This window comes from Somniosus microcephalus, unplaced genomic scaffold (assembly GCF_052327205.1).
Source record: "Somniosus microcephalus isolate GS21.2 unplaced genomic scaffold, FLI_Smic_1.0 scaffold175, whole genome shotgun sequence".
In the NCBI taxonomy this organism is placed as follows: domain Eukaryota; kingdom Metazoa; phylum Chordata; class Chondrichthyes; order Squaliformes; family Somniosidae; genus Somniosus; species Somniosus microcephalus.
In genome coordinates, this window is record NW_028225362.1 from 93,345 (window position 1) to 113,322 (window position 19,978).

At 50.0% G+C, this 19,978-nt stretch overlaps 1 protein-coding gene across 1 annotated transcript in view; it reads left to right on the top strand.

Annotated features, from left to right (window-relative positions):
- Positions 1 to 19,978, top strand: part of LOC147082100 (fer-1-like protein 6) — a 199,852-nt gene that overhangs the window by 92,832 nt on the left and 87,042 nt on the right. The window contains exons 17-20 of the mRNA XM_085980446.1: positions 47 to 162; positions 11,237 to 11,353; positions 13,380 to 13,425; positions 19,272 to 19,387. Of these exons, the coding sequence (XP_085836572.1) occupies positions 47 to 162; positions 11,237 to 11,353; positions 13,380 to 13,425; positions 19,272 to 19,387 (395 nt within the window). The remainder of the gene's footprint in view (positions 1 to 46; positions 163 to 11,236; positions 11,354 to 13,379; positions 13,426 to 19,271; positions 19,388 to 19,978) is intronic.

The window sequence follows — 19,978 nt, forward strand, 5'->3', positions numbered from 1 at the left end:
AAAAGGTCAGCTTTGTACTAATTATTGATTTTTTTTAAAAATATAGATTCCTCTGGTGCTATGCTAAATGTACCACAAACACAGGAAAATGAAATCCATATAAACATTGATTCTGAAATGCCACCTGAACAAATTCCAACAAAAGCTCCCCCAAAAGTACTGGTCAGTAAGCCTTTCTTTCCTGCACGCTTCCATAAGTTAGATTGTACCTCGTATTGGAATGTTGAACTTGATTGATTACTGTATAGTGATATGACATGTAGAAGTGTTAATGTACTTTTATTGACCTCAGGCTGTCACACTATACCATCCATGAGCTGAACCTCATGCCTCCAAAGGCACACAGGATCCAACAAGTCATTATTCCTGAGACTAGAAGCTGGAGGCATGAAAAACAAGTGTCTCTCTTTATTGGCCTTTCAATGGCACAATTGTAGTCAAAAGTTGAGTCCATGTGGCACTTCCTTTATTTTAATTTGGCTCGAGAACAAGTTCAGTCACTGAGTTCCAGTCACAATGGAGTGCATTTCTGGTGCACTCCACACTCTCAGATAGTGCTAGGAAACATAGAAACATAGAAGATAGGAGCAGGAGTAGGCCATTCGGCCCCTCGAGCCTGCTCCGCCATTCGATGTGATCATGGCTGATCATCCAAACTCAGTACCCCGTACCTGCCTTCTCCCCATATCCCTTGATACCTTTAGCTCTAAGAAATATATCTAACTCCTTCTTGAATATATTTAAAGACTTGGCCTCAACCGCCTTCTGTGGTAGAGAATTCCACAGGTTCACCACTCTCTGGGTGAAGAAATTCGTCCTCATCTCTGTCCTAAATGGCTTACCCCTTATCCTTAGACTATGACCCCTGGTTCTGGACTCTCTGACCATCGGGAACATTCTACCTGCATCTAGTTTGTCCAGACCTGTCAGAATTTTATAAGTTTCGATGAGATCCCCTCTCATTCTTCTAAACTCCAGCGAGTATAAGGCCAATCGACCCAATCTCTCCTCATACGTCATTCCTGCCATCCCTTGTGAATCTTCGCTGAACTCCTTCCATGGCAAGAACATCCTTCCTCAGATAAGGTGACCAAAACTGCACACAATACTCAAGGTGTGGTCTCACCAAGGCCCTGTACAACTGCAGCAGGACATCCTTGCTCCTGTACTCAAACCCTTTTGCTATGAAGACCAACATACCATTTGCCTTCTTCACCGCCTGCTGCACCTGCATGCTTACCTTCAGCGACTGGTGCACAAGGACACCCAGGTCTCGTTGCACTTCCCCTTCTCCCAATCTATTGCCGTTCAGATAATCATCTGCCTTCCTGTTTGTAATGAAATCTGTTTGTCTTGGTCCTGTATTCGTTTTGCACTCATGTATATTACCCTCCCCCACTGTGTATAGTTTCACTTCCTCTTTCCCGACTAACCTGGGAGGTTCCAGGTCTTGGCTCTTGGCTCCGCCCCTGACTTCTCTTACATAAAGATCCCAGGATCTGTATGACTCATTCCTGTGAACCAGTCGGCGTTGAGATGTTAGCTCTGATCTTAGTGATTAAAAGCCAACTTGTTTAAGTCTATAACGTCTAGTTTTGTGGTTATTGAAGGCCCATCAATTTTAATCACTAAAGAATACTAGGATGGATCGACTCCTAAAACCAGAGCGTCTGGACTTGGATCCACATTCTGCTGAAGCATCAAATCAATTTGGACACTGGCTCAAATGCTTCGAACTCTTCGCGGGGGCCTCATCCGCTAGCGAGGTAGATAAACTGAGTCTACTGACTACTCGCGTAAGTCATCGGATTTATTCGTTCATCCGGGACGCCACCTCTTACACGGAGGCCATCACTATCCTGAAGGCCCAATACCAGAGGCCGGTAAACGAAGTGTACGCCAGACATCTGCTGGCTACACGCAGGCAGCGACCAGAGGAATCAATGGACGATTTCTTACAGGGCCTAAAGGACCTGGTCCGGGACTGTAACTGCAATGCCGTGACGGCCAACGCGTACTCTGACGAATTGTTCCGCGATTCCTTCATCACGGGCCTCAAATCGAATTATATCCGGCAGAGACTGCGGGAGAAGGAGGTCCTGGACTTAAAAAAAGGCAGTGGCCACTGCGCGATCGCTGGATGTGGCCCAGAAAAACTCTGGCCTAGAAATTCAGCTGGTTGCGCCAGCCGGTAGCGCCTTAGGAGGAGTAGATGTCGGGCACTAGGCGGCTAGTGGCCGGGTGCAGCGCGATCTGCGCATCGCCCCAACTTCACTCACGATTTAGCGGAGTCGCAATGTCTTTGCGCGCACTCAGCTGCGCGCGCAGATCATGACGTCATTTCCTCGTGCAACGCCCTTTGTGCGTCCCCAACCGGAAATTCAGTCGCTACGCCCCATTGTGCGCCTGGCGCCCCTAGCGACTGTTAGAGTGGAACGGTGCTCAGTCGATGCGGGGCGCAGGGGGCGCAAATTAAAGGGCACTCCTCCTGCCCTATAAAAGGCTGCCATTTTGCAGCACTCCTTCTTGAGAGACGGATCTTTGCAGAGAGACCAAGGTAGAGAGCTTTCTGCTTTGGCCCAACACTCGGACAGGTACTTGTGGCTTCAGGCCACAGCTTTCCACTTGTCTTTGCCTTCATTGATATATCATTGTTTGCCAGCATATTATGGGGGCTGCAATGGGTGCAAATGTTGGCTTTCTCAATTGCATCCAAAGGGCTCACAGACGCCTTGAGAGTGTGGCAGCCCTGGCTAGACGGAGAGGGGGCAACAGGCGTCGGGAAAGGAGGCCTTACCCACCCAGGGTATACCGCCAGCAGTTCTCCTATCTCAACATGTCTGATGAGCAGTGTGTTCGGAGGCTGCGATTCAGAAGGGAGGTGGTCACAGAGATCTGCCACCTGCTTGGCGGTGATCTGCAGCCACAGCTGAGGAGCAGGACGTCTCTGTCGGTGGTAGTGAAGGTGACGGTGGCTCTCAACTTCTATGCCACCGGCTCCTTCCAATCCGCTACTGGGGACATTTCCAACATCTCCCAGTTCGCCGTGCATTGCTGCATCCGCCAGGTGACCAATGCCCTTTTCAAAAGGAGACGTCAGTTCATCTCCTTCTCCATGGCCCTTGCCAAGCAGCAACAGCGTGCAATGGGCTTTGCAGCATTCGCGGGCTTCCCCATGGTGCAGGGCGCCATTGACTGCATGCATGTGGCTTTGCGGGCACCTCTGGAGAATGCCGAGGATTACCGCAACCAGAAGGGCTACCATTCGCTGAACGTCCAGCTGGTGTGTGACCACAGGCAGCTCATCCTAGCTGTCAATGCCCGCTTTCCAGGCAGCAGCCACGATGCCTTCATCCTGCGACAGACTTCTGTGGCAGACATGTTCCAGGCCCAGCCTCACCCACGAGGATGGCTTATCGGGGACAAAGGCTATCCTTTGTGTACCTGGCTGATGACCCCGCTCCGTGCGCCCAGCACCCCTGCTGAAGAGGGATACAACGATAGCCATCAAGCGACCAGGAACATCATCGAACAAACAATCAGCGTCCTGAAGCAACGGTTCCGCTGGATCGTTCCGGTGGAGCCCTGCAATATTCGCCGGAGCGAGTCTCCCATTTCGTGGTCGTTTGCTGCATGCTGCACAACCTGGCTATCCGCAGGACTCGGCCACTGCCACCAGACATTGGAGGACCATCTGAGGAGGAGGAGGAGGACCAGCACAGGAGGGAGGCAGAAAGTGCAAGGGCCGCCTGTCGCCGGCTTATTGAACGTCGGTTCTAGGCCTCCTCTCAGGGAATGGCTTGTGCCAATGTCAGCAGATGAATGTAGCCACTCCACAAGCCCTCAGCCGAGCAGGGCAACCCGGACTTTACAAAAAAAACATGCACAGTGCAATTTAAGAACAATAATTTATTGCAAACCTCTGCCCTTCCCACATTACATCCTCATGTGGAGAAGCCCCCTCCAAAAACACAAAACTACCAGTCTCGGCCTTACAAAAAGAAAGAAAGACACCAGTCTCGGCCTTACAAAAACACAACTGCACCAGTCTCGGCCTTACAAAAAGAAAGAAAGACACCAGTCTCGGCCTTACAAAAACACAACTACACCAATCTCGGCCATACAAAAAGCACCAGGCATTTGTGCATACCTTCTACTTTTTGCCCTGCGAGGGCGATGCCTTTCGCATCCTTGCCTGGCCCCTGCCCGCCCTGCAGCTCCTCCTCAATGGGAGCCCAGTGGCTGCAGCAAGGCTGGGGGAAGGCTGCTGAGGGGCAGATGGCGAGACGGCAGATGCCCTTGGGGGTCGGCCTGCACCAGCTCTGGCCTTGGAGTGGCCGGCTGCTGACTGCTCCAACTCTGGCTGGGCGGCAGCAGTCTGTCCAGCGGCTCGTGGCAGCTGCAATGGCGGAGTGGCAGTGTCGGCTGCAGGAATGGTGCCAACCTGGCAGATCACAGGTGCTCGCTGGTCGCCTGAGACATTGGCACTCGCACGGGCCAGCACTGCAGCATGCGCAGCAAACAGCTGAAGAACAGACTGCTGGGCTGCTGCTGCGCGGCGAGTGCCCTGGCGATGCCTGGCTGGTCCAGCGAGGGTGGCAGCAGTTAGTGCCCGTGTGGCCCTGGTCTGTGTCTGCATGACAACAGCCAGTGAATGGACGGCACGACTGAGCACTTGGCTCGAAGCCGCCTGTGCTGCCGCAAAGTCCTGTAGACTCCTGGCCTGTGCTGCACTGAATTGATCCAGACTCCTGGCCTGTGCTGCTCCAAATTGCTCCACACTCCTTGACAAAGACTCAATGGAGTCAGGCATCCTTGCCACTGCAGCCATGAGCTCATTGTGCCTGCGCTCAGCCTGGACGGCCATTTCCTCCAGGAGCCGCATCTCCTCTGCGCTGACCGTCGCAGGACTGGAGGCCGCACTCACCCTCTGGGGAGAAGTCCGCCGAGCTTCCCCACCCCTCCCGCGTTGCTGCAGGCCGCTGGGCCCCGGAGCTTCGCTCTCCTCCGACCCTTCCCCCCGGCTCCCCTCCAGGGAAGACGTGTCCCCTACATCGCCATGGGCTGGCGCGGCTGAGGGTGGCACTGATGGGCCGGCTTCCTCTTCCTCCTCCTCGTATTCCGAAGCGCTGACAGTGGCAGCTTGAGGGGCCGCCTCCTCACCTGCCGATTCACCATCTGAAAGCAGGAAGGCACAAGAGTAGCTTTAGAGTGAGGACAGGGTGGCAGCGAGGGAGGCATGAGTGGTGCCATTCACTGCATTGGTCGGACAGTGGCAAAGGATGCTGATCTGAGGCGCAAGTGGAACGAGCGAGGTCAAAAAGGTGATGCCCTTACCATTGGTGCCCAGAACAGGGTCGGCATCTCCACTGGCGACGGGGCCAAGCAGCCGGCCTGCCATAATGCGCTCCACACGCTGGTCGAGGTCGGAGAGCTCTTTTACGTCAGGATGGCCTCCCCCGGTGTCAGTTCGTTTCCGCCGGTTGTGCGCCACCTTGGCCTGCAAGAGAAAGGACGGCCTCTAAGTACAGTGTGAAGCCCTGATCTTGTCTGCACTACCTCCCATGGTCGAATAGCTTGTACAGTGTGTAAAGTGCTGAATGTGCAAGTGATTTTCATGCCAGTCCCATAGCTGCTGGATGAGGGCTGGCCATTAGGGCTTTCAGGTCCCTTTGCCCATAAAGTGAGGTGCACATGCAGGGATGAGGAGGACACTGGAAAGGGTACTCACCCTGACAACCCGAGTGAGGTCGTTGAACTTCTTCCGGCATTGCACAGTAGTCCTGGCAACCACGCTGTTGGAAGACACCCTGTTGGACACCTCCCTCCAGGCTTTCCAGTAGGCGCTGGGCAGCGGCCTCTTGCCACCTTCTGGGAACAGAACATGGCGCCTGCGCTCCATTCTGCCAACCAGCAGGCTCAGGTCACCGCCGCTGAAGCGCTGCGCTCTCTCCCTGGCCTTCTCCATAGCCCTGGGCGTTGTGCAGATGAAGCTGAAGTGGTCAGGCCTAAGTTGAGGGCTGCAGTGTGCAGGGCGTGGCAGGCAAACAAATCCACCCTCCCCCTTTAAGAGCTGACCGGCGCCAGAGTGTCTGCCGTCAATCAACAACTCGCCGCACCTGTGCTGCGCCTGGCCTCGGGGGTATTGCTCAGCACCGCCGGCTTAGCGCCTAAAGATAGTCGTGCATCGCCTGTTTTAGCGCAGCAGCAACCTCTTGGGGCGATGCGACTGCATATCGGCGAAGGTGGCGCGACTTTGCGCCGGGCGCAAACTTTAGCGGCCGCCCGACTTTACCGCCCCAAAAGTGGCTATACTGAATTTCTAGGCCTCTGACTCTTATTCTTCCGGCCATGCAGCCCTCACCGCCTCGTGCGCGCCGAGGGGGCCGCCATCTTGGAATCAGCCATCTTCCCCATCCAGGTCTCAGACCAGCTCTACGCCGCCGGAGTCCCCACACAGAAGTTCACCCAGGAGTCCTACTACAGCGGCAATGTCTCGAGGCCCGAAATGCTACTTCTGCGGCCAGGCCAAGCACCCCAGACAACGATGCCCAGCGAAGGACGCTACATGCTTCAAATGTAAGAAAAAGGGGCATTTTTGCAAAGTCTGCAGGGGGAATCCGATTTCCAACTCCGTCACTGCCTCGTGCGTGCCGTGCGGGCCGCCATCTTGGGATCCGCCATCTTTTCCCGACTCAACGGCCGCCCAGGGCCCAACAGTGGCTTCGATCACGGTGGATCAATCCAGGCCGCACCCGTTGACAAAATCCATGATGGACATACAGGTAAACGGGAATTTAACGAAATGTTTAATTGACTGTGGGAGTACCGAGAGTTTTATCCACCCTAGCCTGGTACGGCGGCACTCATTAACGGTAACCCCTACACGGAGCAGAATTGCTATGGCTGCTAAGCCCCACACTTCGGACATTTTGGGCTACTGTGTGGTAACACTGACTGTAAAAGGCACGGACTACAAGGATTTTAAACTCCTCGTGATGCCAGAACTCTGTGTTAATGTAATCTTGGGCCTGGACTTCCAGTGCCACCACGAAAGTGTCACGCTAGCATATGGCGGGTCCCAGCCGCCACTCACAGTCTGTGGCCTATCAACCTTAAAAATCAGCCCCGCCCTCTTTATTCGCTAATCTCGCTCCGAACTGTAGGCCCATAGCGACCAAAAGTAGACGGTACAGTCTGGAAGACAGACACTTTATCAAGGCGGAAGTGGACAGACTCCTGTGGGAAGGCATTATTGAATGCAGTACCAGCCCGTGGCGTGCCCAAGTAGTCATAGTTAAAAATAGCGAAAAGAAACGGATGGTAATTGACTACAGCCAGACTGTTAATATTTATACCCAGCTGGACGCCTACCCTTTACCCCGCATATCAGAAATGGTCAACCAGATTGCGCAATACCGAGTCTTCTCGACTATCGACCTCAAATCCGCATATCACCAGCTCCCCATTAGAACGGAGGACTGCCCATACACCGCCTTCGAGGCGAACGGGCGCCTCTACCATTTTCTCAGAGTGCCCTTCGGGGTAACAAATGGGGTCTCGGTCTTCCAACGTGAGATGGACCGCATGGTTGACGAGAATAAACTACAAGCTACCTACCCCTATCTGGACAATGTCACTACCTGCGGGCACAACCAGCAAGACCACGATCTAAATCTTGCGAGATTTTAAAAAACTGCCCTAAAGCTGAATCTAACCTACAACGAAGACAAATGTGTCTTCAACACAACCCGTCTCTGTATCCTCGGCTGTGTGGTGGAAGATGGGGTAATTGGACCGGACCCTGACCGATTACGCCCCCTAAAGGAACTGCCCCTGCCACACAATCCCAAAGCTTTAAAAAGGTGCCTGGGATTTTTTTCGTATTATGCCCAATGGGTGCCCAATTACTCTGATAAGGCCCGACCCCTCATTAAATTGAAGTCCTTCCCACTATCAGCTGAAGCTCGGGAGGCTTTCACCAGTATTAAACAGGACATTGAAAGGGCTGCAGCGTGTGAAGTGGACGAATGCATTCCCTTTCAAGTCGAAAGCGATGCGTCAGACTTTGCCTTAGCTGCGACCCTCAATCAGGCTGGGAGACCTGTGGCCTTCTTCTCCCAAACCCTTCAGGGACCTGAAATCAGGCACTCTTCTGTCGAGAAGGAGGCACAGGCTATAGTGGAGGCAGTGCGGCACTGGAGACACTACCTAGCCGGCAAACGTTTCACCCTGCTCACCGACCAGCGGTCGGTGGCTTTCATGTTTAATAACAAACAAAGGGGGAAAATCAAGAATGACAAAATACTCAGGTGGAGGATCGAACTATCCACGTTCGACTATGATATTATGTACAGGCCGGGAGCCCTTAATGAACCCCCAGACGCCCTATCGCGGGGAATGTGTGCCAGCATTCATACGGACAAATTACAGGGTCTCCACAACGACCTCTGTCACCCAGGGGTCACCCGACTATACCATTTTATAAAGTCCCGCAATCTGCCCCACTCCATTGAGGAGGTCAGGGCAATGACCAGAGCCTGCCGCATCTGTGCGGAATGCAAGCCTCGTTTCTACAGGCCTGACCGTGCACACCTTATCAAAGCCACACGGCCATTCGAGCGCCTAAGTCTGGACTTCAAGGGACCCCTTCCCTCTGCCGACCGTAATGTATACTTCCTCAATATCATTGATGAATATTCCCGCTTCCCCTTCACCATTCCCTGCCCAGACATGACCAGTGCCACGGTCATCAAGTGTCTCTGTAATCTATTCTGCATGTTTGGAATGCCGAACTACATACACAGCGATAGGGGGACGTCATTCATGAGTGACGAGCTGCGCCAGTTCTTGCTCTCGAAGGGGATAGCCACTAGCAGAACCACTAGCTACAACCCCCGGGGTAATGGGCAAGTGGAAAGGGAGAATGCTACTGTTTGGAAGGCTGTCACGTTAGCCTTAAAGTCAAAAGGCCTTCCGACCTCCCGCTAGCAGGAAGTCCTCCCAGACGTGCTCCACTCCATAAGGTCTCTGTTATGTACTGCCACTAACGCTACCCCTCACGAAAAGATGTTCGTTTTCCCCCGGAAATCCACCTCGGGCATATCTCTACCCGCGTGGCTGACGTCTCCGGGGACAGTACTATTGCGGAAGCACGTGAGAGGCCATAAAACGGACCCCCTTGTGGAAAAGGTACAGCTCCTCCATGCAAACCCTCAGTACGCCTATATCGAATACTTTGACGGGCGAGAGGACACTGTTTCCATAAAAGACCTCGCTCCCTCGGGGAGCGGAGAGAACGATGGGAGACTACCCGATGAAGACCTACACAACAAAGAGACAGGACGCCCAGAGGTATCAATACCCAACTTTAACCTGGAGGACACTGCAGATAACCTGGAAGACACTGCGGAGGCCCGGACAGCGGAGGAACCAGAATCCACTCCCCGAGAGGCACCCCAACCGGCTTTGCGCCGATCACTGAGAACTACAAAACCTCCTGACAGACTCACTTATACCAACTTTTAAGAAACATCACCCCGATGGACTAAATCTATAGAAGGGGTGAATGTAATGAAATCTGTTTGTCTTGGTCCTGTATTTGTTTTGCACTCATGTATATTACCCTCCCCCACTGTGTATAGTTTCACTTCCTCTTTCCCGACTAACCTGGGAGGTTCCAGGTCTTGGCTCTTGGCTCCGCCCCTGACTTCTCTTACATAAAGATCCCAGGATCTGTATGACTCATTCCTGTGAACCAGTCGGCGTGTTGAGATGTTAGCTCTGATCTTAGTGATTAAAAGCCAACTTGTTTAAGTCTATAACTTCTAGTTTTGTGGTTATTGAAGGCCCATCACTGTTTTTGCCACCAAAGTGGATAACCTCGCATTTATCCACATTATACTGCATCTGCCATGCATCTGCCCAATCACCTAACCTGTCCAAATCATACTGCAGTTTCTCGGCATCCTCCTCACAGCACACACGCCCACCCAGCTTTGTGTTGTCTGCAAACTTGGAGATATTACATCTAGTTCCCTCGTCTAGATCATTAATATATATTGTGAATAGCTGGGGTCCTAGCACCGATCCCTGCGGTATCCCACTAGTCACTGCCTGCCACTCGGAAAAAGACCCGTTTATTCCAACTCTTTGCTTCCTTTCTGCCAACCAGTTCTCTATCCAAGTCAGTACCTTACCCCCAATCCCATGTGCTTTAACTTTACATGCAAATTTCTTATGCGGGACCTTATCGAAAGCCTTCTGAAAGTCCAAATACACCACATCCAGTGGTTCTCCCTTATCTATTCTACCAGTTACATCCTCAAAAAATTCTATTAGATTAGTCAAGCACGATTTACCTTTTGTAAATCCATGTTGACTTTTTCCGATCCTGTCACTGTTTTCCAAGTGCTCTGCTATTACATCTTTTAAAATGGACTCTAGCATTTTACCAACTACCGATGTCAGGCTACATTAGCTACCCTCCAAACCATGGGAACTGTGCCCGAGTCTATAGAATTTTGGAAGATGACCAGCAATGAATCTACTATTTCTAGGGCCACTTCCTTAAGTACCTTGGATGTAGCTTATCAGGCCCTGGGGATTTATCGGCCTTCAATCCCATCAATTTCCCTAACACCATTTTGCTACAAACACTGATTTCTTTCAGTTCCTCCCTCTCATTAGACCCTATGTTCCCCAACATCTCTGGGAGGTTATTTGTGTCCTCCTTTGTGAAGACAGAACCAAAGTATGTATTTAATTGTTCTGCCATTTTTTTGTTCCCCATTAAAAATTCCCCTGATTCTGACTGCAAGGGACCTACGCTTGACTTCGCCAATCTTTTTCTCTTCACATATCTATAGAAGCTTTTACAGTCAGTTTTTATGTTCCCTGAAAGCTTACTCTCATACTCTATTTTCCCCCTCTTAATTAATCCCTTTGTCCTCCTTTGCTGAAACCTAAACTGCTCCCAATCCTCAGGTTTGCTGCTTTTTCTGGCCAATTTATATGTCCTCTCCTTGGATCTTATGCTATCTCTAATTTCCCTTGTTAGCCACGGTTGAGTCACCTTTTCTGTTTTATTTTTATGCCATTAAGCCAAAGGTTCTCTCCCTTGCTACGGTGATGGGATATGATGGTCTATCCCTATATAGATCCAGTGACAATGTGCCTTGATGTTTTTATTTTATACTCATTGAAACCACCTCCCATTGGCTTTGCTTTATTTCAGAAGAGGCAGCTATCACGAAAGTTCACTTCAAGAAGGAAATGGTCTTGCATTGATGACAGTGACAATGTCGTAGACTGGTGGTCAAAGTACTACGCTTCTGTGGAAAAAGCCCAAAATGTACGGCATACTTATTCATGAGGGTTTGCTTCATAATGCTTGTCTAAAAATCATTATATCATTTATTGAAATGGTATCACTGATCAATAAGAATGATTGTATTTCACTGATTTTATTTATAATATATAAAACAAAAACAAATGGTTAAATACAAATGACCAACAGAAAGTTAAAAAAAAACAACAAATGCATCGGGTTCTTGAAAATAAAGAGAAAGCCACTGCTTCCCCCTTTCCCTGCCTGTGTGCTTTCATAAAAACGATTACATTTCTATAACATTTTCCAGTTCTGACGAAAGGTCATCGACCTGAAACGTTAGCTCTGTTTCTCTCTCCACAGATGCTGCCTGACCTGCTGAGTATTTCCATCACTTTCTGTTTTTATTTCAGATTTACAGCGTCCGCAGTTTTTTGCTTTGTTCTCATCCTGTTGCGTCAGTAGCTGGGCTCCCTGGAAGTGCAGCAGCTCCTTAGCTCCAGTGCTTTTAGGTGCTTGCACTATGGAGTCAATTTTCAGCACTCCTTACACACAACTTCATGTGCCAGCTATGCATATCAGAAAATTAACTGTTCACTGTCCGTGGTTTTCTATCCAGTCACTTTAATGCATGGAAAACTGCGGGCAGCGAGTGCCCAGCTTTCCGATATACCTTGCCAGTGTGAGAAGCACTGCATCAAGCATGCGGAAGACAAAACGTTACCCCTAGAAGTGAGTTTGTTTGAAATATGAGCCAATAAGCTGTGTCTGTACTTGCAAATTCTTGTACAAGTGCAGTACTATCAAGATTACCATCAGGATTTCTATGTGCTTGTGAGTTACTTGTTTTTTATCGGCCATCCTTTGTTTTTGTCAATATAATCCTTTAGTGACTTTTTAATCTAAATAATTCCATTAGTAATGCTTGAGTATTCAGTGACTAGAATAACAACACATTTATTTTAGTTTATTTGAGTAGAAAGTAAGTACAATTTGTTCCTTTTTCCTCAACCGAGGATTCCCCTCCACTGTAGTTGACACGGGTCTCGACCGTGTCTGTTCTATTTCCCGCACTTCTGCCCTCACCCCTTCCCCTCCCTCCCAGAACCACGATAGGGTTCCTCTTGTCCTCACCTTTCACCCCATCAGCCTTCACATTCAACAGACCATCCTCCACCATTTCCGCCACCTATAGCGTGATCCCACCACCAAACACATCTTCCCATTCCCTCCCCTTTTAGCATTCTGAAGGGACCGCTCCCTCTGCGACACCCTGGTCCACTCCTCTGTCACCCCCAACACCCCTTCCCCTTCCCACGGCACCTTCCCGTGCAAGCGCAGGAGATGCAACACCTGCCCTTTTACCTCTTCCCCCTTCCCGCTGTCCAGGGCCCCAAACACTCCTTCCAGGTGAAACTCATCTTTTGTTTCTTAACTTGTCCCATTACCATCTCCTTTCACCTTGCACCATCATTCCTTTTGTCATTTAATCTCTCCTGCCTTCCACCCTATCATAGACCTTCCCTTTTGTTTTTTCCTCCCCTCCCCCTTTCCCTTTCCCTACAGTTGCTTAAAAATCTGTTACATCTCTAACTTTTTCCAGTTCTGACGAAGGGTTATTGACCTGAAAAGTTAACTCTGTTTCTCTCTCCATAGATGCTACCTGACCTGCTGAGTATTTCCAGCATTTTCAGTTTTTATTTCAGATTTCCAGCATCCGCAGTATTTTGATTTTGTATAATTTTAACAGATTCCCCCAATGGCTCAGTGAGTTTACCCAATGACTAGCTGAGCTATACAAGGAAGTCCCAATCCAATTGTTGATGTGTGCCAACTGACCTCAGCTAAGGGAGTGGTGGAGGTGCCACAATTGGCCTGAATGTCTGTGAATTAGGGAAGGGGAAATTATTCAGAGTTCTTGCTCCTGATTTCTTAGAATTGTCACGTTAACTTTACTATAGGAAAGCTAGCAAACGTGTTATTATAACATTATTTACAAGTTAAATGCTTGCCTACTCACTTTTAATTTTGTCTTTCTGATAATGCAAAGCTGAAAGATTTAAGCACCAATCTGCATGCTGAGGGATATGAAAATGGTAAGTGAATACTTACGACAAAACAAGCTCCGTAATTGTTAAGAAAGCCTATCCTAAATACAAACCACTGCTCACATTATGTAACACTATTAATAGGCCCTATGCCCTGTGTTGGGAGACTTAAGCAGTCCAATTGTACCTAAAGGACATAATGTATGATTTATATATGTTGTGAAACACGGAGGCCTTGCATCTCCAGTGGACAAGAATGCTCACTGCAGAATTGGCCGCAGAGGACAATGCTTCTGATTTGCAGCACTGTCAATTTTCTGACCATTAATTTTAATCACCAGAAAAGTGGAAGTGGCCGAAAAGGTGAGCACGCTGACCTCCGTTCCTGATTCTCCGCTCTACACTGGCCACAGAACCGCACAAAATTTACCCCATAATATCTGAGATTTATTTGCATAAAATAAATTCTTTAAAACCTTTGGTCCAAAGGTAGAAGTGGTAGCTATAGAATATTTAGCATACTGTCAGTCAGGTTAGTGCATTAGCCAATAAAATGATGCCCCTTGGTGATTTTATAAAGGATAATTTTATGGACTTGCACTCCTAGTCCCACGCTTCAGCCGCCAGGAGTGTGTACCAGGAATTAGGGTGGGCTCCAAATACCTGAAGCTGTATTTCACTCAAACAATTGTCTTCTGAGGGTTGAATTTAGAAAATTGCCCAAATATTGCATTTGCCTGGCTGTCGCATGAGTGCTAATTCTGCTCATAATGCTATTCATAGAATCATTGGGGGCGAAATTCGTTTTAGCCAGTAAGGTTGCCGGTGTCACCGGCAACTGGAGTTAACGGCCGCTGAAAAGGGCCGCAATGTTAACGGAGCAAAATTCGTCTGGGGACGAAGGAGATTGTTGGCGCATCGCTTACCTGCCGTGCAACACCGTCCTGGTGGCATCCGACCCGAAGTTTGCGTGCAGGTGCGGCGTTACTGCTTCCCACAGCCTCTGGAAGCGAGGCTGTGGAGCTCGCAAGGAATTGTGGGCAATGAAGAAGCCTGAGAATTAAAAGGGCCATGCATGCTGAAGCAATACAAATTACAATGAAGTGAAACAATGCAGTTTTCAGCCCTTTCTGCGTTAAAAAAAATTTAACATTAGAAAGAAGTCCCAAATGTGAATATTCAGCTCTTAAAGCTGAATTCCCTTCCTGACCTCAAAAAAATGGGAAAAATGCCTCAGCACAAACACACATGGTTCAGCAAGCTAGGGAAGGGGCACCCAGGGTCTCGCACGCAAAGGATAAAAGATGCTGTTATCCTCATACTTTACCATACTTCTAGCCTGCACCTCTTGCTTTCCCGCCCTCCCCTCACCACAACTCCACCCTTGTGCCTTCCTCATTTCATACACCCAAGAAATGCAGCCTGCCCAGCCAGTGGGTGACCTAGAAGAGGGAGAGGAGAGTGAATAAGAACAAGATTGATTTTACACTCTCAGCCATCAGCTCCTCAAGGTCAACCAGCAAGGCCATTTGCAGTGTCCCCCACTGAAAGTCAGCAGCCTTCCACCAGCCATGCTGCAGTCACTGGGGTAGCACTGTGTGACATCAGTAGGATAGGCAAAGGCACACACAGGACTTTCACTAAGCGAATGCATATGGGTGATGAGTTGATTTCATTGGATGGATAGACGTATATAGGTCGATTGGAAAGTTTGCTTTGTGGTGGCTTTTATTTCAACATTGTGGCCAAGCGGATGTTGTGATGGTCAGTAACAGAGGGAAGGTAAGGTGTGGGACTAATGTTGAAAGGGGAATTGGGGTTGTGGTCACAAAGAGGCTGTCTGAGATGCATCCTACCGTCTGCTTCCTCCTCTTCTGCGTCTTCCTCTTCCCTCTGCAAGCAGATGTTGTAAATGTGAAATGACAGCATAAAATGCTGGAAATACTCAGCTGGTCGACCTGAGACATGGGGCAGGATTTTCATTCAGGAATCGGGTAGGAGGCAGGGCTACAACTTTCGGGGTTGTAGTCCCGCCTCCATTGAGATGTGGCCAATCCACGCGATTTTAACTTGATTGACCTTGTTGAGCCCGCCCAGCGGGCTCAGCAGGCCAATTAAGGGCCACCCGGCAACAGGTAACGTCACAGACTGAAATTTCATCTGTCAAGAGGTTTTGACAGATGAAATATCAGCGTTTCACAGCTGTTTGAAGCTGTCAAACACTGAGGTCTAGAAATTGGATTAGGCCTGAAAACGGGCGGTGTCATGGTCCAGCGCCATTTGGCTGCACCCATTCAAAGTGGTCCAGGCAGCACGCAAAATTCATGCTGCCTGCTCATTATAAAGATTGGAGTGCTGATCTCAGCACTAAACATGCTGCTGTTTGGCTCACCGCTCAACAGGTGGGCCAAGATCTGGTGCAGCCTCATGGCCAGTAATGTTTGGCCTAGGCTTTCTCCACTACTTCGATGCAGCAGCACCTCATTGTCATTGGAGTTGGAGCTGGAATTGGAATCGCAGTTGCAGTTGGAACACATGGCTGAGCACCAGGAAAGAGAAGGAGCTAGAAGGTTCTCCGATGCAGCTCTGGAGGCATTGGTACTGGCCGTGGAGAGGAGGCGGGCTGTCCTGTTCCCAGTGTGGCAGGAAGCCATCAGCACATACATCGAGAAGGCTGTGGCAAGAGATAGCTGGGTACGTCATGGTGGTGCCGAGAACATGGATCCAATGCTGCAAGAAGTTTAATGACCTCACACGGCAGGTCAAGGTGAGTGAAGGCTTAAGCAAATGCCATATCCCACCATCTGCAACACTAGCTTCACACACTGCTCAATGCACCACACCCCCATCACTCACCTACCAACAATCTCTACTTTTCACCACTCATACCTCACTTCACTTCACCCTCACAACATTACCACTGCTGCAACACTCACACCCACATCTCACACCTTGCACACACTAACAGTTATTCAACTATGGCAGGCACATCACCCAAACACATTGCAGCACACTCACTGACACACTTCCCTTTCTCTTGCAGGTTAAGTTCACTCACAATCGCTGCGAGCAGTGGCAGATGGGAGGCAGCCAAGCCGCTTTACAGGCATTGAGCCAACTGGAGGAGACAGTGCTCGACATCATTGGAGGGGAAGTCACCGAGGCCGCGGCAATGGGCGAAGTTAAAGCCCATGGAGACAATAACAGTCTGCTTATTCCTAATCCTCCTTCTCACATCCCACTTCCCCCTCATCCCACAATCTCTTCTCACTTACAAGCTGCTGATGGAGTATGCATCGATATCTTGTGATCCCCCTCTCCTCACCATAACGTGACTCTTGTGCCTTTCTGCTTTCAGATGACCAAGATCTGCCATCTGCACAGCCTGTTTCCGAAGTAATGGAGGAGAGTGAAGGAGAAGAAGAAGGCACACAGTCACTGCATCTGACACTCGCAGACACCAGCTCAGAAACAGGCACTGCGTGTAATTTACATGGTAGTATAGATGTGGGATCTGCACAGGGTGAGGCACCGGGCACGAGTGGGCTGCAGCAAGGCCAGGGGGAAAGGGTCGCTTGGGGGCCAGCTCCCGGGGGGCGAGTTCGTGCATGAGTTCTGCTGCACACGCCTCAGATGAGGACCTCGATGGGGCGTGTTATGTATTGTGTGTTCTATTGTGTGTTCTCCTCCCACCTGTGGTGGCGCTGTCACAGGAGATAAATGGTTGGGTGTTCTCTGTTAAGTTTAGCTCTCTTTGTTTGGAACTTTCCAGAACTTCCTTTCCTTCCAATAAAGCACTTCATGTTTGAATCTCTGAGTTCTGAGTCCTAAATTGTGTCTAGGTAGAAAGGTACCAACACAACAGGGCGGCCTTCAGAAGAAGGATGATGGGCAAGCACACGGAAATCCTAGGAGCAATGGCAAGCCTGCCAGAGAGCCTCTTGGCAATGTCAAGGAGCATGGAGGAGTCTGTTTCCAACATTGGCCAGGGCTTTGCACATAGCTTGGAGCCCGTGATTTCCAGGCTGGAAATGATGGACAACTCCAGGAGAGCCCGCGTCGAACCAGACATGATGCTGCGTGGGATGGGCGATGTCGCGGCTTCCATTGCAGCACAGGCGGAAGCGATAAAACGTGTCAGTGCTGCAGTGGATGCGCAGACTGCTCTCCTGCAGTCTCAGCTTGCTGCCACCCAAGCTCAGACTGCTGCCATTGAGGCTGGGTTTATCAGTGTTGAATGGGGCTTGCAGGGTGTCACAGAAGCCCAGCAATCTCTCCTCTAACAGATTGCTAGGGATGCTAAGGTGCTCCCCCGGGGGAGTGGCAGTGGGTCAGTGGAGCAGGACTCTGCTGTCCTGTCTCAGGATGACAGTATTCATATTCCCACCACTGCCACTTCGCTATTGCCCTTGCCGCTGCCTGTCAACCAGCCAGCCCAGACTGCCGCCGCCCATGCGAGGTGGTGCAGTCTACAGCTGGGCCTTCTAGGTCCAGAGCTGGTTGAGGCCATCTGAAGTCTCCCCCACGGAAACTCTGCAGCCTTCCACCAGCCATGCTGCAGCCTTCCACCAGCCAGTCTCCGAGCAGCCACCCTTGGGTTTGACGTGGTAGCTGGAAGATTGCTGGCACACCAGACTGAGACAGGATGAAGGCATCATGACTGCTGCCAGGATAGCGGGCATTGACCATCAGGATTCGCTGTCTGTGGTCGCACAACAACTGCACATTAAATGAGTGGTAGTTATGGAAGATCTCAGGATTATTATGCGGTGCCTGCAAAGCCATGTGGATGCAGTCAATGGCACTCTGCACCACGGGGAAGCCCGCTATCCTGGCAAAAACAAATGCACGTTCGTCTTGCTTCTCTCTGCTCAGAGAGAAGACAACGTAATCCCTTCTCCTGGATGCAGCGATGAATGGCGAACTGGGAGATGTTAGCTATGTCTCCTGCTGCAGACTGGAAGGATCCGCTGGCGCAGAAATTGAAGGCCACAGTGACCTTGAGGGCTACTGGGAGAGCTGTGTTCGCCCTGCTCTGAGGCTACAGGTCTGGTTGCAGGAGGTGGTAGAGTTCTGTGACCACCTCCTTGGTGAAGCAGAGCCTCCTAATACACTGCTCCTCGCTTAAGTGGAAACAGGAGAAGTGCTCTCGGAAGACCCTAGGTGGGTAAGGCCTCCTGTTGAGAGCCCTCCTGACCCTCCTCTCCTCCCTCTGTGCACATCTTCTCCTCTTCGCTGCCTGCGCTCCCTCTCCTGAAGATACTCGAGCATGAGGGGGACTGCCCCATGACTATGAGCAAGTGTTGTGAGCAGAAGCCTTTAAATAAGAATGAAGGCGTTCTCCACTTGCTCCAACACTCCCAATCACCTTAGTACATTGAAAAAAGTTTAGAAAGTTGCTGGATTTGCAGAAAGCGCCACAGAGCCATTCAAACTGAACAAACATGTCAGCTGCAAGTAGTTGCTGATGATCCCTTTAAATAACGCAGTTGGAGCCTCCTTCCTGCTCATCAATGCTTGGTCAGCTGATTGCAATTAACACAGGCCAGTAAGTTGAGCAGCGCACTCCAAAATGGCAGATTGGGCGGCAGGTGAGCGTTGCACACTCACTGACATCACGATCTGCACAGTATCCATATTGCTAGCGAGCGTGGACATCGGCAGCGCCGTTGCCCAGCCGAAAATGGCGGCCGCCGTCAGCGGGCGTACGTGAGGCAGCCGCCATTTTTTTGCCGAAACGGGCCTTAAACGCCACGCTTACACCTTCAATTTCTGGGCCCTAGTGTCTTTGAAAAGTCAAAAACTAAATGTTGTTTCTTTTTTCTCTGTTCTAATGCACAATGTGATTACGTTAATAGATGGTGCCTACTTAAACCTCTTGTCTTTGTTTCTAGTGCGGTCTGCACATGGCACGCTTATCACTTCAGCTGGTGAATATGGTGAGAAGAAAAAGAGAGAGAAAATTGTCAAAAGGACCAAAATGCAGAAGCCTGGATTAGCAACTCTGGAGGTAGAGTCCAAAGCTATGTTGCCCATATTGTTCATTCTAGAAATACATGTCTATCAAAGCCATTCTTAAGACCATGTCTAATTGGTCCTATCATAGTCTAGACCTCATCTATTCAATCTCCTGAGGGAGGTGACAAACCACATGTAAAATCTCCAAGACAAATTACACACTGTGTAATTTCATCACGAAGTCCAATGAAATCTTTGCAAAAATCTCAGATATGAATTTTACACTAAATCCTACATTAAACAATCCTTTTTGAATTTGCACTCCATGGGTGACACCGCTATGGCCCCAGCACCATTGTATTCCAAACAGTCGCACATAGAATCATCAGCCCCGATATTTACACGGGGAAGCGGAGAGAGCAGGGCTGGGGAAGCGGCGAGAGCAGGGCTGGGGAAGCGGAGAGAGCAGGGTTGGGGGGTCGGGGGACAGGCGAGGATTTGCAGACGGAAAACCCGGAAGTATTGAAATTAACAGCAGGACACCTTTTAAATTTTTTCTGCAAGTTGCTGGTCGCCTGGCTGGAAAGCCTGCAGCACATGAATGCAGTCAAGGAGCAAAGAAGAGGGAGGGAGCGATGGCAGA